Source organism: Somniosus microcephalus, chromosome 8, assembly GCF_052327205.1.
Source record: "Somniosus microcephalus isolate GS21.2 chromosome 8, FLI_Smic_1.0, whole genome shotgun sequence".
Taxonomy (NCBI): domain Eukaryota; kingdom Metazoa; phylum Chordata; class Chondrichthyes; order Squaliformes; family Somniosidae; genus Somniosus; species Somniosus microcephalus.
In genome coordinates, this window is record NC_140994.1 from 153,749,607 (window position 1) to 153,777,441 (window position 27,835).

Consider the following 27,835-nt stretch of genomic DNA (forward strand, 5'->3'; position numbering starts at 1 on the left):
ATTGGCAGATGTGCAGGCTTTAGAGTTTATTTGTGGAGTTTATTTGTGCAGAGAAACCCTTTCTGTTCATGTGGGCATTGACATTGTGTCTAGGGCCCAGTTGGCCATGTGGGTGCCATCAATGCATCCCCATGCTTTAGGAAATCCAGCAACAGAGTATAATTAGGCAGCCCTCTCATGCTACTGTTGCTGTGCAGTGGGAAAGGTGATGACATTGTTGGCTCTACTGGATAATGAATTATGTATCAGTACCTGATACATCACTGGACAGCAAATTAACTGATATGATAGAATTCCCCTTTGCTAGCCTGGAAAGAGCTGGAGGTATAAAAGTTAAGGGTAATGACCACCTTAGCTGCCACTGGCAGTGCTCTCCCCTTATGAAGGAGGTTGGCTGCAGGTCTCATTACAACAGATGCCACAGCTGAACCTGGGGCTAAGAATATGGTTCTGCGTCAGTTCCGTTAGTTGTAAATGAGTATGCACGTACAGTTGCTAGCACAATAGTGTGTGTGCCACCTGATCTCCCTGGCATGCCTTCTTAGTTCTTCTTCATCATCATGATGTATGAAATCCTGTGTCAGGGGAGGGAGTTTGAGATTTCACGCTTCTTTGGTCCATGCTTGCTCTCTCGCTGGCCGGACCTTCTAGGCTCATAAGTCATTTTCATTTGCACTGTCTCATTTCCACTTGTGGAAGAGGTAAGATTGAGTAATTTTAAATAACATTGTACAAAATATTGACATTAGCAGATTGCCTAACATTCCATTTGTACTCGGAGTTTATTTCCAATGGCACTGTTGCTGTTAGCAACAAACTCATAATGTAAGTGCAGTGGTATTGCTCCTGTCAGAGGAAGCCCACATCACCAAAACTGCTGGCTTTCAGCCATGCTTCTGGTGCCAGTGCTGCTTCAGTCTACAATGTAAATGACAAGCTGCCAGCAGGCTAAGTTGTTTCAGTACAACCTGCCTGCCACAGACCGTCCACAGACACTGGGAAAGATATTAACACTAAAGACAATCAAAGACTATTGCACATCTTGCACACACACACACAGCTGACTTAAGATTGATCTGATTGCAGCCCAACATTCTGCAGCATAAATGGAGAAGTTTAAACAGCAGCGAGCCTGGCAATCAGACACTTCAAGAAGTGGATTATAAATTTCCTTTAAACTGGCATTATACTGCTTGAATTTTTGTTATGTTTAAAATGAAATAAAACTGCAGCCTAAACTAGTTTAGAACCAACTACAGACATTTATTCCTACTATCTTGATGCTGGAGTACTCTGTGTGAACTGTGGTATTTGATGATGGGAACAGTAATTGGCATTTACAAAATTAATTTGGGAGCACAGTTTTACATCATTTGAGGTTTTTTAAAATTAATTAAATATTAATTTGTTTTAATTAGTGTGCCATGAAATGAACTATTTTGAATTTTAATTAGTCAGTTTAGCAACTTAGTAAAATCACTGCAATATAAATGATGATTATCTCAGTCAGCTGACAATTTTTAATGATTCTAGTACTGCATGTATCACGATGAAAATTTAAAGATGTTAATATAAAATTATTAGAAATTACAGTAGTGGATCATAATGAGCATAATGAATGGAAAGATACATTATTTTGAAGTGTTATAATGTCTAACACACAGCATACTATAATATTGCTGATCACTCATGTCATTGCTCATGACCAAATAAAATTACATCTCTCTTCCTGTAACTGCCTAGACTTCGTTATCACTGTCTAATTCTTTCTGTTAGCTTCCCACTCTTTTTCTTTCTCTCTGTATGATTGTAAAACACACTTCCAGTTGTGGTATCTGTCTTTCTCTGTGTCCAACTCATTTTCATTGTTCCAGTCTCACTCTTTCTCCAAGTAGCTTTTCTGCTCTTTATCCTCTCTATATATCTCCCAATGTCTCTATGTGGCTCCTACATACATTCCATTACTGATCTATTCAGTTTCTGTCTCTTACATGTTCTAAGACCTAGGTTGTGCTGCAAAATGGAAGGCAACATTTAGTGGTTTGGAGGTAGCTGCTTAGGCCAAACGGGGACAGGCTGCCGGACTGGTACTGCAACATGAATGAGTAAGAGAGAAGGAGGGACTGGGAAGAGGCACAGGAAAGACCAGGAGGGATTGGTGGAGCTGTGGCCAGGACAAAGTAAGGGATTGGATATGGTGTTGGTGCTGGGAACATATAAGCAAATAGGGCTATGGTTTGAGAGGAAAAGGGGGATTGAATAATGGGATTTGGGAACATTTAAGGATTATACTCTGGTAGGAGGCTGGGCGTCTGTGAGCACACATAGGGGAAGGGCTGATCAAGGGAGTACTCACAGGGTAGGGCAGCTGTCTGGCAGCACTTCAATGAATGGAAGCACTCAAGTGAGCGTCTGGAGACTAGGAGGATTTAGCAGGTTGGCGGTCTAACAGATGTGGGAGGGTACTGGTATCTGTGGGCAATAAGTGAAAGAGTTGGTGGTATAGAGCTGTGTGGCCATGCTGGAGTCTGAAAGCACCTCTGGCGCGGAGGTCTAGGTCCACTGAAGAGGATTGGGGTGACACAGCAGCTGAGGTTGGGCAGGTTGTGGGAGTGGAATAGATTTGGAAGCAGTGAGGGGAATGATGTGATGTGGGAAACATTGTGACATGGTGCTGGAATGATACAGGTCCAGGTCACAATGACTGGCCCAGGTTTCAAGGACAAGCTCAAGCCTGGAAGCAACCAAGTCTGCAAATGGAGGGAAGGTGCCAGCCAGAGAATAGTAGAGGTACTTTGCCGGAATGTAGCAGAGTTGTTAGCAGCTGGAAGTGGGCAAGAAATGGCACTGGAGATCAAGCAAGAGGTGGCAATGAGGAGCAGGGACCACAAGAAGGCACAAGTGAAAAATCTGTAAGGATATTTTAAATGGAGAGTGGGCTAGAGAGGAGTGAATGTGATTATTGTGTAGATGTCATATAATTTTAGAGGAAGAAGGGCCTCATTATTACACGGGATTAGAGTGGATGGCTCGAGTTGAAGAACAAACAGGCACTATGGACCAATTGGGTATCTTCTGTGTCATAATTTCTATGATTTAATGTGAAGTGGCTCAAAAATATCAAGAAGGTCCAGTGGAAGAAAACAAGCTCTAGGAAAGGAGAAAACTTCAACCCCCTTGAGGTTCTGCATGGAGAAAAATATATTGGATAGATTTCCAACAGAAATTGAGAAACTTTACTGGTACGCTTTATTGATTTAATGAATTACTCAATTTTTATGTTATAAATTGTGGTGTATGTAACCTGTTCCACCTTAAGAGAACTTAAGCCTGTTCCACCTTAAGAGATGTACTACTTTCTCTGGCTGCTGTATACGTAATACCGGTGGTGACCACACCGGTATATAAGCACTGTGTAATAATATTGTATTCAATATAGTCCCGACCTCCAACCAGTAAAGACCTGTTGAATTTACTCTCTTAGTCTGTGTAGTAATTATCACTATAACACACAGACTTAACAGTGGTGACGAGTCCGATTCTTACCCTGCGGCAGTTATTTCCACGGCGGCTTCATCCACAGACAGGACGTCGAAGAGAGGTTTCCACCCTCATCACCCTACTGGAAGACACGTCGAGCGGCAGGCATCGAGAAACCGGAGTGCAGAAGACATCCTGACCTCGAAGCCTCCATCAGCGACTGTCAGCTTTCTTCTTCTACCTCGGTGGTGGGTAAGCCGGGCAGCAACGCGACAGAAAGTCAACCGCGTTGGCTGTACAGACAGGGCTGGGAAGACGGAGGAATAAGGGCGGTGAGATCGATCGCGACCGGAGATAAGGGCCGGGCCGCTTTCGAGCGAGAGGCGCAGTGCGGGGACATCGATCGCGACCGGAGATAAGGGCCGCATTCGGGCTAAAAGGCGCATCGTCTGGGGAAACTGAAGGCGCGAGAGCCGCGGTGAAGCGGAGACAGCGTCGGGGGACGGTTGAAGACCGCCAAGCGCGGGAAAACCGCCATTTTGTGGGCGGAGGACGACGACAAAGAGCGGGAAGCCGCCATCTTGGATAACATAAAAATACAATAAATTGCAACGATGCCTAAACATGGGAACATTAATACCTTTGATAGTGACATCGAAGATTGGGCCATGTATGTAGAACGCATACAAAATTATTGTAAGGCAAATAAAATTCCTGATGCAGATAAAGCACTAACATTATTAAATTTAATGGGTGCGAAGACATACGGGCAATTGAAACACCTGTTATCACCAGATGAACCGGCGGATAAGACGTTCGATGAGATTGTTACTGTCCTGAAAAATCATCTAAACCCCACGCCGCTGATGCTAGCGGAACGATTTAAATTTTACGACAGAAGGCAGCTGCAGAATGAAAGCAACGCTGAATATTTGATGGAATTACGTAAGCTAGCAAAATATTGTCAGTTTGGAACGGGACTGACAGAGGCACTACGAGATAAATTTGTGTGTGGTTTATTTAAACAGGATACACAAAAGCGACTGCTCGAGGAGAATGAGCTAACACTTGAGAAGGCGGTCACTATGGCAGCAGAACATGAAGCCGCAGCGAGAGGCACGGCAGTAATGCAGCTACAGTCACCGGAACTCGGTACAAACAAATTGGGTTTGAGTTCTGTCAAATATTATCGTTGTGGAAAGACAACGCACGATCAGAACCAGTGTTGGTTTAAAAACCAAGAATGCAGAACGTGTGGCAGGCTTGGCCACATAGCTAAAGTATGCCGGTCAGGAAAGAAGACCAGCAACAAAAAGTCACCGCAAGGAAAATACGCAAAGGTACACAAGGTGACAAAGAACAGTTTGACCGAACAGAAGTCAGATTCAGACGCTAGCAGTAATGAACTGGATAGCTTAAGAGTACACAACGTTGGTAAGGATGCAGATCTCCAGACAATTTGGGTCACTCTTCAGATAGCAGGAGTCCAAGTAAAAATGGAATTGGACACTGGATCGGCATTGACGGTCATGAATAAAAAAGATTACAGAAGGTTATTCCAACATATTCCCCTACAGGATACGGAGATTATATTGAAAACATACACGGGGCAAAGAGTGTACCCCATCGGAAAAATAGAGGTAGAAGTGGTCCACAAGGGCGAAGAAAGCCAAATAATGGACTTATATGTGCTACCTGAAAGAGGTCCACCACTACTAGGATGGGAGTGGATTAGGAAAATGAATATGGACTGGCACTCCTTGAAGGCACTAACGGTAGATTCCGGGGAAACAGATGTCAAACCTAAACGATTGTCCAGAATATTGGATGATGCTAAAGAGGCATTCCAGCAGGGACTGGGAACACTGAGAGGAATTACGGCAAACATCAAGATTGATGAACATGCACAACCAAAATTTTTTAAAGCCAGACCGGTACCCTATGCAATACGACCTACTGTTGAAGCGGAACTGGAAGCACTAGAACGTTCAGGTGTACTGTCTAAGGTAGATTGGAGTGAGTGGGCTACGCCCATTGTTCCCGTTATGAAACGTCCTGCGAGCAACAAGCCAGGAGATCCAGGGAAGGTTCGCATCTGTGGAGATTTCAAAATCACCGTTAATCCGGTGCTTCACACGGTGCAGTATCCGCTTCCACGGATTGAGGATATTTTCGCTTCATTGTCTGGTGGGAAACACTTCACCAAGATAGACCTGGCGCAGGCGTACTTGCAGATGGAGGTTGAGGAAGAGTCACGCCAATACCTCACGATCAACACGCATCGAGGGTTGTACCGGTACAATAGGCTGGTTTTTGGAGTGGCATCGGCTCCAGCAATTTGGCAGAGGGCCATGGAGCAGGTATTACAGGGAATTCCAGGCACACAATGTTACCTGGACGATATTCTGATCACAGGTGATGGTGATGAACAACATCTTGCAAACTTGGAACTGGTGCTCAACAGACTGAAAGAGTATGGACTTCGAGTAAATCGGCAGAAATGTGAGTTCTTCCAGAAGCGGATCTCGTATTGTGGCCATGTCATTGACCGGGAGGGGCTTCATAAGTCCCCTGACAAGATTGAGGCAGTTGTAAAGGCTCCCGCTCCGGAGAATGTCTCTCAGTTGAGGTCGTTTCTAGGATTAATTAACTATTACCATAAATTTCTGCCAAATCTATCCACGGTACTGCACCCGTTAAACGCTCTTTTACAGAAAGGGGTACCATGGGAATGGGGCGAAAACTGTAAGAAGGCATTTCGCAAAAGCAAAGAATTGATCACCTCAGAGGAAGTGTTGGCTCACTTCAACCCGACACTGCCTATTCGGTTGGCTTGTGATGCTTCCCCATATGGTATTGGGGCAGTACTCTCACACAAGTTGCCAAATGGCACGGAAAGGCCAGTCGCGTTTGCATCCAGATCATTGACCTCCGCTGAGCGCAACTATGCGCAGATCGATAGGGAGGCTCTTAGCCTTGTATGGGGAGTGAAGAAGTTTAATCATTACCTGCAGGGCCAAAAATTCACACTTCTGACAGACCATCAACCGTTGGTATCCATTTTTAACCCTAAGAAGGGTGTTTCGGTGATGACAGCGCAGCATCTCCAGAGATGGTCTCTTTTCCTAGGGGCACATCAATATCAAATAGAATTCAAAGGTACAAAGCAACATGGCAATGCTGATGGGCTGTCGCGCCTGCCACTACCTGAAGAAGACACGACGAAAGTTGACCCTGTTGAGTTATTTCATTCGACCATCATCGAGTGTTTACCAGTCACCAATGCAAGTATTGAAAGAGAAACCAGGAACGACCCGACACTGTCCAGAGTCTACGAGGTGACAGTGAAAGGATGGCCAACACGGGGTGATCCTGTGTTACCGGCATTTTCGGCAAGGCGAGACCAGCTGTCCGTCTGCCATGGTACCTTGATGTATGGGACAAGAGTGATTATTCCTCCCAAGTTAAGGGAAAGAGTTTTAAACGAACTGCATGAAGGTCATCTGGGGGGAGTTAAAATGAAAAGTCTTGCTAGGGCTTATGTATGGTGGCCGGGTATTGACCAACAGATTGAGGAGTTAACGAAAAGCTGCGCTGGGTGCCAAAAAGTGCAAAATGCACCTCCGATAGCACCGCTACACCCATGGGAATGGCCTTCAGCCCCATGGCAACGCGTATACATTGACTTTGCTGGTCCATTCATGGACTCCATGTTCCTAATCGCGGTGGACGCACATTCCAAATGGCCAGAAGTCATCAAGATGAATACCACTACTTCAGAAAAGACAATTGCGGTGTTAAGAACAATATTCGCAAGGAACGGATTGCCAGAACAGATCTGTTCAGACAACGGACCACAGTTTGTATCGGAAGAATTCCGACAATTCTTAAAGAAGAATGGAGTAAAACATTATATCTCTGCCCCATATCATCCGGCGACAAACGGGTTGGCTGAAAGATTTGTCCAGACATTCAAAAAGGCAATTAAGGCCATGAACGATGATCAGATTCCGCTGCAACACAAGGTCGCCAAGTTCCTGATGTCATATCGAAACGCCGATCATGCAGTGACTAACCAAAGTCCTGCCATGATGTTTTATAACAGGAGGTTGCGGTCCAAGTTGGACTTGTTAAAACCAAATGTGCGGAGGGAAGTGGAAAACAAACAGTTTCGGCATATTAACAACAAGACCACTCGAACTTTCGACGTAGGACAACCAGTGTTGGCAAGGGGCTATGGAAACGAAAAACGGCAGTCCGGAACAATTCGGGCCAGACAAGGACCTCTGATGTACACAGTAGATATTGGTCATAATGTGATAAGGCGTCATGCGGATCAACTGGTAGAGTCGAGAGCAAGGGTCGAACCCATGGTTGTGACAGAGACAACTGTGGAAGACGTTAATGAACCTGAAGCATCTACCTCGGCAGGGAATGTACTTGATGATGATGACACCCAATACATTGGAAACCAAATAGAGGAGGCACCTCAACAACAAGAATCAGAGACTACTGAGAGACGTTATCCAAGCCGCATCAGAAAGCCTCCTGAGAGACTGAACCTTTGAACTGTTATACCTGAAGTTATATATGTATATATGTTATTATGTTATGTTAAATGGGGATATGACTGTTAAGCTAAAAAGGGAGGATTGTGGTGTATGTAACCTGTTCCACCTTAAGAGAATTTAAGCCTGTTCCACCTTAAGTGATGTACTACTTTCTCTGGCTGCTGTATACGTAATACCGGTGGTGACCACACCGGTATATAAGCAATGTGTAGTAATATTGTATTCAATATAGTCCCGACCTCCAACCAGTAAAGACCTGTTGAATTTACTCTCTTAGTCTGTGTAGTAATTATCACTATAACACACAGACTTAACATAAATGTTATTTTTAGATGCAAGATTTTTAATTATAAGACTTAGTGAACCATCTTAAATAATGTTTTCCTGCCTTCACTAAATTTAGCCAAATATTAGGGTGAAATATGCACTGAATATATTTGGGATTATTTAGCCAATACATTTTTGCTGCAAGAAATATGTTTAGCAAACAACATGAAATGTATTTTACAATCTAAATTCCATACCTGAGAAGGTACACAACATTGAAATCAGAAGGCACAGTTTCCTTTTCTCCTGTAGTAGATGAGAAATCTGTCCTACTTATTGTCATAGAAATGTATTACATTATACATTTTTATATAAAAGCTTTGGGCTGATTTTAATAGTACATAAATGGTGGACACTGCATCAGTATGCACAACCAATGGGTGAGCCTGTCTGCCAGTAGTATGCATTCATAAAATTGGCTCTGTGAGCAGGCGGCTTTGATGTGTTTATTGCAAAAAGACTCGACATCGAACCCTGTCTGGAATATAGCTCTATTCACCTTTTGAAGAGACAAGACTCAATATTTAGAAGCAAGTAATCCTGTAGATTCTGTGGAGACAAGCTGCTTGCTTTGTTCTGAAGTTAATCAATGACAGTAAAGGAAATTGGAATCAAACATGAATGGATTTAAGCCTAGCATCTATTATGAGGCTGTTAGGCAAAATACAATCAGTTTCCATTGTATCTTTTGTTTGAGTGACAAAGGGCTGGGGAACTTGTACTCAAGTAACTGGGTTTGCATGGTAGCAGGATGACCCATGATGTGTTTCAGGCGGGAGTGGTTGATTGACAGCACTGTGGCTAGGCAGTAATATACATTTGGCAAGTCACTTACAATTCTTCAGTTCATCTAAGTCCATTAAGGTAGAAGCTGAAGATGTGATGATTAGATGAAACCTCACATATAAGTTTATGTTACAGACATTGGTCCAGGTTTAGCACTGCTTAGATGATTGGAAAAATGTGACAATCTGCATTATTTTTTGTATATTCAAGGAGATGCAAGTTAAAAGTTTTGAATCAACTGAAATCTGCTGTATTGATTTACTACTACTGTCTACTTTTTACTTTTAATAAACTTGATTTATAATTTATGACCCAAGTCACGTGGTCTGATCAAGTATTTATTGTTCTGCTATCCAAAGATTAGGAGAACATGAGAGGGCTTGTGCCAATTCAGTGAGCTGATTACAGCAACAGTTTCTGTTTAACCGCTGGGCAATAATACATGACCAGATATTGAGCATGTAAACTCATACTCCAGTTTGTAAAGAGCCAGTGCTCACTTAGGCTAAGCATGAGAGGAATGTCTAGTGAAGCATTAAAAATACAGGCCAAGTGTTTCTGCTTTGGGTGCAATCAGCCATCCGGGCACAAATTGCACTAGTTCGAAGACATTTTTTTCCTCCAGTTTCCGCTCAAGCTCATTTGCATGTCAGCAAAAGTAAAATCTTTCATGAACCAGTGCAATCGGGCAAATATTTAGAACATAATTTTTTTAAAATTTGCATTAAAATACTCTTTGATATATTTAAGAGTGATAACCTAGCTCAGTTTTAATAATACAGCTAATAATGAGTTTATCACAAAAATAATCATTTTTAATCAGAGCATCTAGTCCACCACCTGCGAGTAAGCGATTTTAAATAACTGACAATGACTTTAAAATACTAAACAGAACCATTTACTAGTCACATTGGTATACAGTGGTCAGATTCTTAGTAAATTAAAAAAGCATAAAAACTTTTAAAAGGTACCTATCAGTGTCCTTGCGCCTAAAAAGCAGCTTAATTTTCAGAGCCTCCTTGAAGGCCCGCAAACAGGTGCGATTAGTGGAAACTCGCCATGGTGATTAATTCGATCTGGGGATGTGGCCAGTTTTGTGGACGGAGCCGGTTTTCAGCCTGATCTTTTTAAACTAGTGCAAAAGATCGCGGAAACTCGATTCCCACTGGACGTAATTTATAATAGAAATTCCTCGATCTTTTGCACTGGTTTGGCCGATTCCGGGCTAATTGCGCAAAAAAACCAGCATAACCTGGTGGAAACTCCTGCCCATCATATCTATTTGAACTTCTCTAAGTATTCTTCCATACATTTTTCAAATGCATTTTAAAAGACAGCAAGAAACAATTTCCATTTACATAGCACCTCATCTCATGCCGAGGAAATCCCAAAATGCTGCACACAAATTAAAATGCTTTAAAAATGCGATCACTGTTGTTATCTAGGCAAATACAGCAGCTAATTTGCATACAGCACGATCTCAAAAGCAGAAAATTAGATGAATGGTGAAATAACAACAGAGAATGCTGGAAAAACTCAGCAGGTCAGGCAACATCCGTGGAGAGAAATTTGAGTTGACGTTTCGGGTTGAAACCCTTCTTCAAAACTGGAAAGAAAATATAAAGATCGAAGGCAAAGCTGCGATCAAACAAAAGAAGAAAAGGAGACAATAAAAGGTATTAGAAGCCAGTTGAGATGGTAATGGGCCCGTGGAGGCAAAAGTCAGCTGAGATTAGGTGTGAAGTGTACTGGCAGGATAAGGACAGCTGCCAGGTGCGAGAGAGAAACAAAAGGAAAGGAGGGGCGGGGGGTGGGGGGGAAAGGAGGACACAAATCAAAGGGGTGGAAAAAATTAAAAGGAAAAAAGTAAGAGGCCGAGGTTATGATCTGAAATTATTGAATTCGATATTGAGTCCGGAAGGCTGCAAAGTGCCTAATCGGAAGATGATTTGCTGTTCCTCGAGTTTACGTTGAGCTTCCGTGGAACAATACAAGAGGGCAAGGATGGTGAGGTCCGAGTGGGAATGGAGCGGTGAATTAAAATGACAGGCGACCGGAAGCTCGGGGTCACCCTTACGGACTGAACAGAGGTGTTCCGCAAAGCGGTCACCCAATCTGCGTTTGGTCTCCCCAATGTAGAGGAGACCGCATCGTGAGCATCGTGAATGGTGATGTTGTTTGTGGGAAGAATGTTGGCCAGAACACTCGAAGAAATCCCTGGTATTCAAATAATGCCATATGATTATTTACATCCATCTGAATAGCAGGTGGGACCTCGGTTTAATATTTCATCCAAAAAATGGCATCTCTAATAATGTAAACTCCATAAGTACAGTGCTGAAGTGTAAAGCTAGATAATGCTCAGGTCCTAGAGTGTCCTTAATCCAACAACTTTCTGACATAGGCAGGAGTGCTACCAAATGAGCCAAGCAGAGAGCTTTGCAAAAATACGATTACTAATTGCAGCAATCTTAAATACTGACTCAAAAGTTGTATATGCAGTAAAGTTTGGGTACTCACATGCAATGCGGACAAAAGCCTTTTGACTTTTAGTGGTGCCTGTGGTACTCCATGCCACACACTGGCACCAGTATTCTTCTAAGCCAAACATCTTCTCTACTTGCTGCCGTGAAATATCAGTTCTAACCTGTAGTACCATGAGCCCTGTAGGTAGCAACATTGGTATTAGTAAGGCCTCAACACATCAGTTCTAACCTGTTTTGCCATGAAGCATGTAAGTCACAATAATGGGTTAAGCATAGCTTCAACTGGTTATACAATGCCCATCAAACAGAGAATTTTCATGTAAAATCTACAGTTTCGTTTAAATATTTGCATATCATCAGATGGGTTTTACATGCCAGAAAAGTTTTAAAGTCAGAATTTAAAAAAAAAATGCTCTCAGACTTTGGGTGACATTGGCAAGGCCATATTTATTGCCTAGCCCTCGTTGCTCTGAAAAGGTGATGATGGGCCTTCTCCATAACACGCTGCAACCCTTGTGGTCATGGTGCTCCCACAATGGTTTAGATAGGAAATTCCGATATATTGACCCAGCGACAATGAAAGAAGGGTGGTAAATTTACAAGACAGAATGGTATGTGACTTGAAGGGAATCATGCAGGTGGTGGTGTTCCATGCTGTTGCTGTACTTGTCCTTCTCAGCAGTGGAGGTTTCATGGCTGAGAGGTGCTGTTGAAGTATGATTTTCAGGTCATGTATTTTTTTTAAACTTTGAAATTAGGACCTTTTCGGTAAATACCCGTAACAGAGATAAATATCCTGCTTCAGTTTTGTTTATTTTTACCTTGCCTGACCTACTCATGTGGAACTGAAGGGGAGAGCATGGCCTTGCTAATGCCAAGACTATTATATGATAATGTATTTAATTTTTAATAAGTTACAACAAATCACTGAACTAGAAATTTGAACTAAGATATATTGGTTTTTAATTGGCTGTGTGGAGCTAAATGGACAAATAGCAAAATGGCCCAGCTTCATACAGTTGACCATGTCCTGTAAATGAGTAAATATTAATAAATTAATTTCACACTTTGTATATTCACACATAAATAAAAACCTGACACTGGCATTTTCAACTGTATAGCTATTAAAATAAAAAGGAATAATAATAATGAAAACACATACTCCACTAATCGTTTTTAAAGCGGAAAAAATGGTTCCTGTGACAAAAACTACTCAAAATAAATTCAACAGTACTCAACAGTGCTTCCTGCTGACAGGAATCTTGTTGACATCCCAACAATGCTTGTATAGACTTAGCAACTGGATAGACTGGAACCCACTTATGGTGAGTCCGTTGCTTAAGAAAGTTACTCATGTAAGCGGGGGCAGATTGGCCATATAGGAAATCAGAATATTTCCCGAGTTCCACTGTGAATGGTTCCATAGCAGTGTATTACTGGTGCACCTATTTTCCATGAGAATCCTGAAGGATCCTGCGCTTTTTCAGGGCAGCCAGTCCATCCTTACATGTAAGCCTAGAAATTGCTGTTGGCGTAAAGTAGTCTTAGGTGGCAATTCAGCATTACTGGCCAGCAATTTGGGGAATTCATCATTTCACCCTATTCCAACCTGGTTCACACATTAGGAAATTGTTGTTGCATTGTTGAGTTCTTAATGCACTATAGTGCTCATACTGAGTGTTAGCATTGTTGTGCTCATTAATTCCAGGCTTACTGTTTGTTAATTGGGCAGCCCACAAAATTCTAATCTTTACACACTGCATTGTGATGTGCTAATTCCAATGATATGAAATAGATGTTTTAGCTGAGGCAGATTCTTGCATCGCAGGATTCAGAAGGGAACTGCTGCAATTTAAACAGACAGAAGGATTACTACAGTGGGGATTTCAGTGCTGCCTTGGCACTTGACTTAGTAGAACGGGATGAGCAAAAGCACAGGACGGCTGCCAGAAATGTCAGATGCCACCAGAGAGGTACTGTCTGGGCTTGCTATGCCACCCATTGCATCTAGAGAACCAGGTACACCAACCGCTGGAGGCTCAAATTTAGAAGGGAGGCAATTAAAGAGCTGTGCCATTAGTTTCAGGATGACCTGGAAACAATTTTGAACATGGGAATTTCAGTGGAGAATATGGCTCAGACAGCTGGAAAAATAACATAGGCATTTCACTGGAGGATATTGGCTCAGACAGCTGGAGAAATAACATAGGCATTTCACTGGAGGATATGGCTCAGACAGCTGGAGAAATAACATGGGCATTTCACTGGAGGATATGGCTCGGACAGCTGGGGAAATAACATGGGCATTTCACTGGAGGATATGGCTCAGGCAGCTGGAGAAATAACATGGGCATTTCACTGGAGGATATGAGTCAGACAGCTGGAGAAATAACATGGGCATTGAAGGAGGAACAAAAGAGGGCACAATTTTCAGTGCTGCTCGTAACCCAACCTGTATGGCTAATGAGTGTCCTGGGAGGAAGCTTCAGTGGGTTAGCGGTGTAGTCATGTGGGTGGGTGCAAGTCCCACCCTGCTCAGTACCCAATAATGGGAAGATAATCTAGCTAGAGGTGTCTTTGCACCAACAGATGACGTCTGCTATTGGTAGGGAGGAATTTGAACCAAGAACCCCTGGTTAAAAAGCTAACACCTTCTTAACAAATCACACATTCCCAACCATCCAGAATCTCAACTATGTGCGCTCATTTTGGTGCATTTTAATATGCATATACCATATTTTGCACATATTGGGAAGATTTATGCTCACTTCATCAGCAATTAGCAACTTTCAAAACAGTGTAATGAATACTAGAGAATTCTAATGATGATTCATAGCAACATCAGTCACACTTAGTGCAACACCTGCAAAATTTCATACCTTTTCACAAAGGCAAGTAACATCATACCATACTAAAGACTATTGCAAATTCTTCAAGCAAAATTTCAAGGTCTGATTGTTTTGATACAGTCCTTCTATATTATACTGTACAATTATATGTTTTATCAAGAATAAATAACTAATATGAAAACTGGAAAGCATTTTATTTCAAATAAAATGTAATCATTAGGGTAGATTTTCCTCCACCCTGCACCAGGGGAATCAGAATTGGGGCAGAACTTCAGTGTGGTGGAACACTTTCCCAGCACAAAGTTGTATCCCCAGGCATTTTTCCAGCTTTAGGGTAATTTATAAGTTATAAACTTAATGGCCTCAAAATTCCTTGGGTTGTGATCCCAGCAGTTGTGCCTAGGTCAGTGCTCATCCAACCAGAGGCGCGGGGTCAGTGAGACTTCATTTATGAAGCAACAGGCACAAACGCCACTTTGAGCGCCTCTCTAACACTCACCTTCCCATGATTGCCAGAAACGTTGGCATCCGCTTGACATTGGTCTTGGTCCCGTCACTCCTAAGCAAAACTTTGTTTTTAAAATAAAAACAGAAAATGCTGGAGATACTCAGCAGGTCAGGCAGCTTCTGTGAAGAGAGAAACAGAGTTAACGTTTCAGGTCAATGACCTTTCATCAGAACCAGTTCTGACGAAAGGTCATCGACCTGGAACGTTAACTCTGTTTCTCTCTTCACAGATGCTGCCTGACCTGCTGAGTATCTCCAGCATTTTCTGTTTTTATTTCAGATTTCCAGCATCTGCGGTATTTTCTTTTTGTATCTTTGTTTATAAATCTCCTATTATTTGGGATCCTGGCTGCTTTCCTGACTTGGACCCCACCAGTGAGTCATCATCTACCCTTGTATGCCTTACCTCACACAGAGCATCATCCTTCACAGATACACAAGGTGCCAGTCCACCCAAAGAAGTGGAAGCTCCTCTTGTAGGGAGACCCTGCTCCTGGCTCTGTCCCTTTGCTCTCATTTGCCTTGTAAGGAGTGGATAACAATTCTGCCTCTTACAGGACAACCAGGAAACTGCAGGAAATGGCACAAACCCTGAGCAACCGAATCTCCCACTGGAGTTACTGGAGAGGCTGGCAGAATCCCCGAAGAATTTTAGGCCCCATGACTATTTGCTATGTGAAATAAATATTAGAATCATAGAATGGTTACAGCACAGGAGGCCATTCGGCCATCAAGCCCGTGCCGGCTCTCTGCAGGAGCACTTCAGCTCGTCCCACTTCCCCGCCCTTTCCCCGTAGTCCTGATAATGTTTTTCACTTCAGGTACTTATCCAATTCCCTTTTGAAAGCCACGATTGAATCTGCCTCCACCGCCCTTGCAGGCAGTGCATTCCAGATCATAATCACTCATTACGTGAAAATGTTTTTCCTCATGTCACCTTTGGTTCTTTTGCCAATCACCTTAAATCTTTGTCCTCTGGTTCTCGACCCTTCTGCCATTGACTTTCTAATATACACTCCTGGCAGATGAACATATCCTTGGGATCACGAAGTTTGGAAATTACCCCTATAGTGTTCAACTATTTTTTCTATCATACTGTCAATAATTAGGGCCTTATTAAAAACATTTCACTTCACTCTCCTAATTTTTAACCTGTGTCCCTTTGTGTTTTAACCGTTCACCGTTGTGAATAATTTCTCTGGATTAACTTTATCAATTCCCTTCAGAATATGAAAACTTAAATAAGATCAGCTCTACATTTCCTCATTAAAACACTAGCTCACCAAGGCACTCTCCAAACCACATATAGGAAACATTTCAAGGAAAAAGTACACATTAGTAAAAATTGTTACGATATTGGGAAAAAAAACCACAAACATCAGTGTAAAGATTCCTATCTCTTCAAAATCAGAGTGAAAAAGGCTGATGAAAGATGCAGACTTTACTTGTTAAGGCATGGTTGGTCAAAGTTTTCAAAGATAATGGGGGAGAAATTCTCCTAAAGGACCACTTGGGGCGCGAAGTCAAAAATATTTGAAAGGTTAAAGCCAGGCACTAACCTTATCAAACATTTGAGAAATTCCCATTTTTTGCTCCAAGAGGGAAGTGGAGCTAAATCAAGCACTCCACCTGCCTCTTGGTGCGCAAGAGGCGAGGAATGTCCCGATCCGGGGCGATGTGCTCAGCAGGGCCACGGGTGGCCACACATGGTGCTGCCGCATTGGTGGGGCTCTTCCCTCAAGTAAAGGGAAGGACTCCCCGCTGCGAGCTCTGCATTTTTTTTGGCATCTGCTGGAGCACCAGGGTGCGGCAGTGCTGTGCGATCAGCCCAGCACGCAAGCGGAGTGCTGGGCTGACCAATCGCGGCACTCAGCCCGCGTCCGGTGCTCAAAAATGTGCGGCCGGCCTCACTGTTCGCGACCCCTGCAGCAGTCAGTAACATCACTCAGCACTGCTGCTGGGCGCGAGGGGGAATTTTTCTCCTGATGTGCTACTGAGTGCTGCGCCTGGAGATGATATCATGATTTCTGGGCACAGAAGATCGGGGCGATACCCGGTAGCGCTGCCGCTAACCTCCCGCGGAATTTCCCAGGAGACGTGGTTACCGCCTTGGGGGGAGGGGGGGACATGAAGCCATTTGTGCCCCGTTAACGCCTCCTGCCAGAGACGCAAACAAGGGGAATTTTGCCCCCAATGTGTGTGACTGTGACATTGTCTGCACGACAAAAGAATCACAGATTATATTAATTAATTTTATTGAAGGTGTAAGGTTTCTACAATGTATCCAGGATAGGTCTCTAGATCACTATTAATTCATCCAACAAGGAAAACGGCAGTGCTAGATCTAATTCTAGGAAATGAAATGGGGCAAGTAGGTAATGTAAGTGTAAGGGAACATGTAGGAAACATCAAGCATAATATAATTTGGTTTGATATAGACATTGAAAAGGAGAGAGAACAGTCAAAGATAAAGATAATTGACTGGATAAAAGCCAGTTTCAATTAGATAAAGATGAAACTAGCCCAGTTAAATTGGAAAGAAAAATTGACAAATAATGAGAAACATTCAAACCAGTAGATGATTAGGGTACAGACTAGACATATTCCTACTAGAAGTAAAGGGCATGCAGCAAAATCTAGAGTTCCTTGGTGAGTAAATAATTTAAAAGGAGTCATTATAACAAATGTAGTGCTAATAACATTAAAGAAAATCAAGCCAATCCAGAAAATAGAGGGGAAAGCAAAAGTTTAAGAGAAGTTATGTAAAAAGACAAAATGGAAATAGCAAAGGATTTTCTAAACACCTGGAAATAATTTACTCCTTCACCGATTAGGCAGTAGACTCCCAAGTAGACTCCCAAAACAAGCACACTACTCGGAGCTCCGGCACGGCAAGAGAGCCCCAGGTGGGCAGAGGAAACGCTTCAAGGACACCCTCAAAGCCTCCTTGAAGAAGTGCAACATCCCCACAGACACCTGGGAACCCCTGGCCCAAGACCGCACAAAGTGGAGGAGAAGCATCCGGGAAGGCGGCAAACACCTCAAGTCTCTTCGCCGGGAGCAAGCGGAAGCCAAGCGCAAGCAGCGCAAGGAGCGCACGTCAACCCAAGCACCCCACCCACCTGCCCCTTCAACCACCGTCTGCCCCACCTGTGACAGAGACTGTAGGTCCCGCATTGGAATAATCAGTCACCTGCGAGCTCATTTTTAATGTGGAAGCAAGTCATCCTCAGTTCCGAGGGACTGCCTAAGAAGAAGAAACTAGATTAGGCAGATCACCCTCCCATTATAGAACTTGGCTGATTTTTTTTCCAAGCAGCGAATGTGAAAATTACCTCCATAAAAGTTTAAAAAAAGTTAAAGGAAAGGTAGAGCCAATTAAATATGATCGATGAAAAATGGCAGAGATACTAAATGACTACTTTCCCATGGTTTGCTACAAAACAAATGGCTACACTTGATTGATTGTAAAGCACTTTGGGATGTCCTGAGAAGATAAAAGGAACTATATAAAATGTATGTTTTCCTAGGTTTTTTTCTTATCTGGACTTGGGTATGGGGGCACATTATTAAAATTTGCAGCTTACACACAAATAGGGAATGTGCTTTTTTAAAATTCATTCATGGGATGTGGGCATCGCCAGCAAGGCCAGGATTTATTGCCCACCCCTAATTGCTCGCGAGAAGGTGGTGGTGAGCCACCTTCTTGAACCGCTGCAGTCCGTGTTGTGAAGGTACTCCCACAGTTCTGTTGGGGAGGGAGTTCCTGCTTAACTGTGAAGAGGATTGTGAGCAATTTCAAGGGGGCGTAGACAGTTTATAGATTGAGCAGAAAAATGTCAGATAACATTTTCAGCAGAGACAGGTGAGGCGATACCTTTTGGGAGGAAGAATAAGGGGAGGACATATACTAAATGGTTAAGCTTTATTTTTAAAAAAGTACACGAGCAGAGAGACTTACAAGTTCAGAAGCTCAAATGTTTAAAAATGGGTTGATAAATTTGTTGATGAAAGCACATGGGATCAAAACTTAGAAATAAAGACATAGCGCTTAAAATTCATGGGTTTAGCGTTACCTGTTATTGCCAGATTCGGAGGAAAAAATGGCGGCTGCTGCACTATCGCCCACTCCTGGTGGCAGCCATTTTCGTCAGGTCAGCAGCACTGCCATTGCCTGTGCTTGCCAAAAGTATTGTCATGAGTCGGAGCGTGACATCAATCGGCGTGGATTTCAACACTCCTATTGTCGCCCTCTCTAAAGCACGCCAGTGCGTACAGCCGTTAAAAGCATTTCAGCAGCATTAACGGCCATGAGGAATCTGGCATGACTTGGCAGATTGTATACGAGGATGGAGGCTGACAAGTGGAAAACACCTCAGATGGCTGCCGGAACTTCAAACGCCTCCTTTGCCAAGGTTCTTCTTTTATACTCCATTTTTTGCCCATTAGTTGGGGGGAGGGGTTGCATTTTCTGGCAGCTTTCCGGGAGGCCTACAGTGTTTGTGGGTCAGTAAATCAATGGGTGAAGCCTTGTGGAACAAGCTTTTAGTTCAGAATTGAACACCTGCACAAAACTACAAATCCCTCGGCGGATTCCCAACAAATAAAAAAAACGAATTCCCAAAGTGCATCAGATTGCTTGGAACTTCATTGCAATGTTTGAAAATCACCTCTGATAAGATCTCTTTTATCTTTATGATGAGAGCGTCACCAAGACGTCACCCCCAGCAAATCTGGACTCAACTGCTTAAGATTTTAAAGAATTACAATTAATTTATTCAAAATTCCATAATCAATTATTTATCAAATAATTATTTTGTGTCGAGTGTGCAAGACCCACTAAAAGCTGACATGATTGCAACACATTTAAACACTTTCAAGAGTAACCTTTGGGGAAAGATTAGTGTTACACAGAACGCAGATGCATTCATTTCATGAACTATTAAAACATCAACAAACATTGGGTGACAGGTAATATCTTTGTAGCAAGTACAGCAACTGTCCCGTCCATGGTCTACAGGTTCGCTCCTTTCTTCCCCGTTCTCCTTCACTGCAAGCGGGAGACAGACGCCACCTTCAGCCTCCTGCTGAGCTTAGCGCTGGAAAGAGCGTGTTACACCACAAAATCAATGCTGCGCTGATGTTAACTAGGAGGCAGCATCAAAATACAGGTGCTGCCAGCGCTCTCTCGGTGGGTTTCCAGCATACTCAAATTTTTAGCCCATAGAGTGCAAAAGCAAAGAGGTAATGCCAAACCTTGCTGGTTAGACCATCGTTAGAATATTGGGTCGGATTTTGCGGTCAGTGGTGAATGAACAGTGCCAGATGTTCGTTAGATTTACACTTGTCCATAGATTTTCTATGGGCTTTTGCACTGGAAGTTCCTCTCAGCCAAACATCCAAAAAGCACAGCACGCTCTACAGAGGACCTGGGACCTGTGTGAACAGGGAAAGCAACTGTGTATCTCCTTAACTAATCAGATTGAAGAATCGTTAATGAGCAGCACAGAATTTGAACAAGGAAGAATCAGTTAGAATATTTAATTCCATATCAAATCGATACAGAAAATGAAATTAAGAGAAAGAAATATTGAATTAAGAGAGAGAGAAAAGGAGTCAAAGAATTAAAAAAAAAAAATATTTACTTTTTATATTAAAAAGAAATCTCCAACAATAATTAAAATCTGAAGGAATGAGACGCCACACTTATGAAAGTTAATTTTCAGTGCCAGAGAGGTTGGCAGTAATTAAGATTTACCATGCCGTTAAAAATTTATTTACACTGGAATGGACAAGCCCCAACTTGTTGTCAAATTTAGTGGGTATATATCAGATAAGTACAGCAACTTCACATCATCCTATGTATTTCAATGGCGAGTCTTTTGGCGAGATACCATTCTCGCGCAGCTGTTGGAGGAGCAGGGTATCTTGGACAGCAACTTCCTGATTTATGCATTTAATTGCGCATGTGCGGTCGCTGGATGTTGCTGTATAATTTACACGTAAATAACGGTGAGCACTGTTAGCCTATTTCTACTGCAAAACCCAGCCCACTGTGTTCAGTTTTGATTGCCTTATTTTAGGATGTTAAGGCCATGGAGAGGATCTTTAAAATTGTGGGTTTGGTCTGCTCAAGGTGCACTAGCCTCAGAAATTGCATTGAGACAAATGTTTACAGATATAAAATGGCTGCCTTGGCTGCAGCAGCAGTAGATTTTCCTTTCCACCCTGAAGGAATGAGACTCCACACTTATAAAAGTTAAATGTCAGTGAATATAGTATGAAGGTCCACCGAGGAAAACTGGGTGGTGAAACACTGGCAGCTTTTTAAACAGTTCTAGTACACATCTGATGGCAATTCCGCCCATGAGGAAATTCCAGTCCAGTATTTCCTGCCAGAAGTAGTGGTGGTAGCAAAATCTATAATAGCTTTTAAAAGGGAAGTGAATAAATATTTGAAAAAGATAAATAAATATACGCTATGTGGACAGGATAAGAGAACTGGGAATAATGACAGCCAGCACCACCCATAATGGACTGTAATTATAAATTTTGTTTGATAAGGACACTATATAGGAGGGCATAACATTTTATTACATTAAGGATGCTATATAAATGCAAACTGTTGTTGTAATGACCTCCTTCTGAACTGTCAAATTCTATGGTTCTATGATAACCGTGCTGATAGCTCCACATGGATCACTGGTAATAAATTATATGTAGGTAAACATAGCAATAAATATTCTTTTGATGTTATGACAACATCTTTTTTGATCAAGAATTTCATCTGAATATTGGAAGTAAAGATTTGTTCTTGTATAGCATTTTTACTTGTAATGAATAAAATATAATAAATGAACCATTTGCATGGAAGAAAGGTTGAGGTCAGAGAACGAGAACATGTTAAATAAGATACATAGCAGTACAAGTGTAGGTAAGTGTAGCAATGAATATTTTGTGCTGTTCTGCCGATATAGTTATGAATAATTTGTGTGAGAATATTTCAGATTAGTTATAGAAGCTCAGTGGCCCAGATTTCACTCTCAACGGCAAAGGAACAGCTTTTGCCATTCACCTTTCGTACAGTTGCCCAGAGATTTTTCACAGGCTGATCAGTGGGCATTTCCATGAATCCAGCATCTTTTCCAGCACAGCGCCCTCTACAGGGGATCTGTGGTGTTTATGAACAGGACAAGCAACAGCGAGGCTCTTCAACCAATCAGATTGAAGTATCCTCACTGAGACACGCAGACTACAAACCAGGAGGTAAAAAACAGGGAATATATATTACATTTAAATCATGTACAGGACGCAAAATAAAGATTGGGAAATACAGATGGGATTAAGAGAGAGAGATAAAAGAGACATACAGAAAAAGTTTTTTAAAAAATTTGAATTTTAAAAAATCTGCAACATTTTTTTTGAGGGAATGAGACTTCACACTTGTAAAATAAATTTTTCAGTGCCAGGGTTGGTCAGCTGTAATTTCACTTATTACTTCATTAAAAACTCACTTACTCCTAAATGCACCAGCCCTAACTTTTTCAGCAGTCTTTAATGTGGAACGAGTGGGTAAATACACTAAGTTCACGCAATTACAGTGATTTCAGTGCCGAGTCTATCAACATACCAGTTGGAGGAGCAGATTCTCTCTGACAGCAACTTCTGGATTTCTGCATTTAACTGCGCATGTGTGGGCGCCAGAAGTTGCTGTCAGATTTACCCTGTAATAATGGCGAGCGCTGATAGCCTCGCCGTTATTATTACAGCAAAATCTGGGCCAATATAGTTCAAGTTTTGGTTACCATTTACTTTTACAACCTTGAAAGTTAAAACTCATATTGTAGGAATGTCTAGTTCCTATCCAAAGACTGAGATCCACTCAGGCGATCAAACAAAATGAAGTTTAATGGAAACTAACGGGTTTAAACAAGTAACTACAGGAGAACATCGAGTGTCGGTCTGCTCAGTTCAAAGGCTCCACGAGGGCTGCTCGGGCGGTCCCGTGGTTGACGTCATGACGTCATCACGTTCTTCCCGCCAGTGGGGGATCACGTGATGAACGGCGTGACATCATCGCGTTTACCCGCGCTGTTAAAGTAATCACGCTCTGTACAAGTAAACAGTATAAATACAGATACAGACTCAGGCTGTAGCTAACATGTTGTTAAAGGGAATTATATACAAACGATCTGAGTCCTTTAGTGGCTCCACCACAATATTTCATTATTTTACAATCCAATAAATTATTTAAAAAATACCGTGCATCAATTAGTAATTAGAAAGTATTGATTTTTAGCTGCTTAGACTTTTGAAATGACGTGTGATTTTTTAACTTAGGCTTAACAAGTTAGATTTGTTGCCCTTTATCTCAAACATCCTTTTCAATAGCTCCTTTTCAGTTTCCAAATTTCAAAATAAGAACTTTTTTCAAAAAATCACATAATGAATGTGCACATAATCGTTTAGATGTACACTCTTTGTAAAATTACTTACAATATTTCAGAAACACTAAGGGCGTGATTTTAATAGCCCTTTGGAGGCGGGTCTGTTGGTAAAATTGGGGAAAATGGCTTCAGACATCCAACCCGCCTCCACACGATTTTCCTGTGTCTGTTTACCTGCTCCCAAACTGACCCGTCTCCAACCGGTGGGACAGGTAGTTAAAGCAGTTAACAGCCTGTTAGCTGCCTTGCTAATCCTATTTTCATAGTGGTTTCCCATTTTCCTGCTTCTAGCTCCTGTTTCCCGACTTTCAGAAACAGGCCAGGTTTAAGGACATGATTTGTATGCATTGGTGGAGCGCTCTAAAATCGCCCTGAAACATGGCTGACATTCAAATGCAACAACTTTGCTGTTGTAGGTTTGGGATAACATTTTGCACATCTACTGACCTTCTGACTGTTCAAGCTGACACCCACCTGCAGTGTGTCATGAATGGAATTATTTTAGGCCACTTCGTCTGTGCGCTTGCAAGATTGTTACCTCAAATGAAATCTATAGCAAGGGGATGGGAAACATTTATGCCCCATCACCCTGGTCCTCATAATCGGGGGAGTAGAAGCCACGTGGCTCAGCACATATCTTCCTGGGAAGAGGAGTAGGAGGACGACAAGGGGAGCCTTGCATGCCCTGTTGTGACCAATGCAGCATCCCTCCAGTTCACTGCTGCCCGTCAACCAGGGTATGCACACTGTCATGCCACACTACCATAAGCTTACTCGTTGAACATAGGTGGCCATCATATGACTCTGTAATTGTATGCGACACTTGCCCAACAGTGCGAGTCATCAAAGAGTGCTGTGAGTTTGGGTAAGTGTGAGAGTTCTTTAATTGTTATTTCTCTTTAAATCATTCTTGATAAGATTACTTAAGCAGTTTAAGTAAAGGGGAAAAGTTAAATATTTGGGATTCTGTTGGTTTAAGAAGAGTAAAACAAGGTTACACTGCAGTAGGAGTAAATTGGCACAGCAGGCAGTGGAAACCAGTTTTCTAACCAATCAGCAGGGGTGACTCATTTGGCTGTAAACAAACAAACAGTATAAAAAGACCAGTCCTAGTGCGAGCAAGCACTGAGTGAGAGTCATCAAAGAGTGCTGTCAGTTAGGGTAAGTGGGGTGTTAGGTGCTCTTTTCAAACTTTAACTCTGTGGGTTGTAGTTAATAAGGCCTTTCTGGTGCAGAGTGACTGTTGGTAAACCATTTAACTGGTGTAACTAGAGGGATTGATTTAATTTAAATCCAATTAATTAAAGGGGATACTAGCATCTAAAATCGGGCAGGGGGTGTCCATAACTAACAATAAAAAATTTAATTAATTACATAGAATGGAGCAGGTGATGTGTTATTGTTGCGAGATGTGGGAGCCGGTGAACCCCATTGAGGCTCACGGTGATTACGTCTGTGACAAGTGTCTGCTGCTACAGGAACTCCAGCTCCGTGTTGCTAGGACCAACCTAAAAAAGGGTATCAGGACTGCCAAAAGGAAACAGACACTGCGGATTGAGGATCATTTCCACAACAACTCGGACCCCCGGCGCATGTGGCAAGGCATCCAGTCCATCACTGACTACAAGAGCAAAAACACCAGCCCCCCGGTTAGCGATGCCTCCCTTCCGGAGGAGCTTAACAACTTCTACGCTCGCTTTGACAGGGACAACAGGGAGCCGGCTACCAAAGCCTTGCCACCCCCGGAAGACCAGGTGCTCACTCTGTCGACCTCCGACGTAAGGGGTGTTCTACGCGGAGTGAACACACGTAAGGCTGCTGGACCTGATAGCATCCCTGGACGGGTACTCAAGGGATGTGCTGATCAGCTGGCTGATGTCTTCACCACCATCTCCAATCTGTCATTGGCCCAGGCAGTAGTCCCTACATGCTTCAAGACCGCTACCATTATTCCTGTGCCAAAGCAAACGGCTGTGACGTGTCTGAATGACTATCGACCTGTCGCACTCACACCCATCATAATGAAGTGTTTCGAGAGACTGGTCCTGGCTTACATCAAAGCCAGTGTTGCCGCCTCTCTTGACCAACACCAGTTTGCCTATCGTGCAAACAGATCAACGGAGGATGCAATCACAACTGCTCTACACTCTGCATTGAATCACTTAGACGGTAAAGAGACCTACATCAGAATGCTGTTCATAGACTACAGCTCAGCATTCAACACTATCGTCCCCAACAAGCTGGCCACCAAACTCCACACTCTTGGCCTGAACACTTCCCTTTGCAACTGGACCCTGGACTTCCTAACAAACAGACCCCAGTCTGTCAAATTAGGTAACCACACCTCCCCCCCCTGACCCTGAACACGGGGGCTCCACAAGGATGTGTGCTGAGCCCCCTCCTCTACTCCCTCTTCACCCACGACTGTGTGGCTGTTCATGGTTCCAACACCATCATCAAGTTTGCGGATGATACCACGGTGGTAGGCCAGATCACCAACAACGATGAGTCAGCCTACAGGGAGGAGGTCCAGCATCTCGTGAAGTGGTGCGCTGATAACAGCCTGGCCCTTAACATCAAGAAAACCAAGGAAATCATTGTGGACTTCAGGAAGTCTAAAGGCGGAAGTCACACCCCCATCCACATCCATGGGGCTGTGGTGGAAAGGGTGGACATCTTTAAGTTCCTCGAAGTCCACATCACGGAAGACCTCTCCTGGTCCCTCAATACCTCCTCTTTGGTGAAGAAGGCCCAGCAGCGCCTATATTTCCTAAGGAGGCTGAAGGGATGTAACCTGTCACCCCTGATCCTCTCTAACTTTTACCGCTGCACAATAGAGAGCATCCTGACGAACTGTATCACAGTATGGTATGGCAGCTGTAGCTCCTATGACCGGAAAGCTCTGCAGCGGGTAGTCAAAACTGCCCAACGCATTACCGGCACCCGGCTACCGACCATAGAGAACATCTACCAGAAACGCTGTTTACGGAGGTCACTGACCATCATCAAAGACCCTACCCACCCCAGCCACAGTCTGTTCACCCCCCTGCCATCTGGGAGACGCTACAGTTGCATTCGCACCCGAATGACCAGATTTAGGAACAGCTTCTTTCCCAGGGCTGTCATCCTACTGAACTCCACAAATAAACTCTAAAGCTTGCACATCTGCCAATGCACTTTATTATGGTTATGTTAATGTATTACAAGCCAAATGAATGTTGAATGTTTAAATGTCTTAATCTAAATTTACACTCTCGGGAGCCGCAAGCCTACATTTCGTTGTACTGCACTTGTGCACTAACAATGACAATAAGGTTGATTATGATTATTATGATGAGCTGGCGTCCGAGCTTCAGACACTGTGACACATCAGGGAGGGGGAGAAGTACCTGGACTCTGTGTATCAGGAGGTGGTCACACCTATGAAGTTAATTAATTCAGATGTAGCCCATGGTCAGGGACAGGACGGTGTGACTATGAGTGAGGCAGGTACAGGGATCCAGGAGGTAGAGCTGGAGGAGCCGCAGCCCTTGCTCTTGTCCAACAGGTTCAAGGTTCTTACTCCCTGTGGGGACAGGAGTAGGGACTGCAGGGAGGATGAGTAACCTGGCCACAGCACCATGGAACGGGGGGCCATTCAAGAGGGAGGAGTAAATAGAAATGTTGTAGTGGTAGGGGATAGTATTATTAGGGGGATAGATAGAGTTCTCTGCAGCCAAGAGCGAGAGTCCCGAAGGCTGTGTTGACTACCCGGTGCCAGGGTTAAGGACATCTCCTCTGGGCTGGAAAGAAACTTGCAGTGGGAGGGGGTGGATCCAGTTGTCGTGGTCCATGTTGGTACAAACGACGTAGATAGGACTAGGAAGCCGGTTCTGTTAAAGGAGTATGAGCAGCTAGGGGTCAAATTAAAAAACAGAACCTCAAGGGTAATAATCTCTGGATTATTACCTGAGCCACGAGCGAATTTGGCTAGGACAAATAAAATTAGAGAGTTAAATGCGTGGCTCAAAGACTGGTGTGGGAGAAATGGGTTTTGCTTCCTGGGACACTGGCACCAGTACTGGGGCAGGAGGGAGCTGTTCCATTGGGACGGGCTTCACTTGGCCAGTGCTGGGACTAGAGTCCTGGCGGATCATATAACTAGGGCTGTAGAGAGGGCTTTAAACTAACTAGTGGGGGGGAGGTTCCTAGAGAGCAAATAATAAAAATGACAACAGAGAAGGTCATAGACTTAGGTAGCAGTGGGGAAATTAAAAACCAGAGCATGTCAGGAAGGGGCAGAAGCTATGGAGTAAAAGGTAAAGTAATAAAAAGGGCAAAAGCAGGAACTAAGTGTCACAAAACATATTTGAATGTTCTCTATCTGAATGCACGTAGCATTC

The 27,835-nt window shown here is 43.1% G+C and overlaps 1 protein-coding gene across 1 annotated transcript in view; it reads right to left on the reverse strand.

Moving 5' to 3' along the window:
• The window catches only part of unc5a (unc-5 netrin receptor A), a 389,186-nt gene that overhangs the window by 341,663 nt on the left and 19,688 nt on the right, over positions 1-27,835 (reverse strand). The window contains exon 3 of the mRNA XM_085996169.1: positions 11,685-11,828. Within this exon, the coding sequence (XP_085852295.1) occupies positions 11,685-11,828 (144 nt within the window). The remainder of the gene's footprint in view (positions 1-11,684; positions 11,829-27,835) is intronic.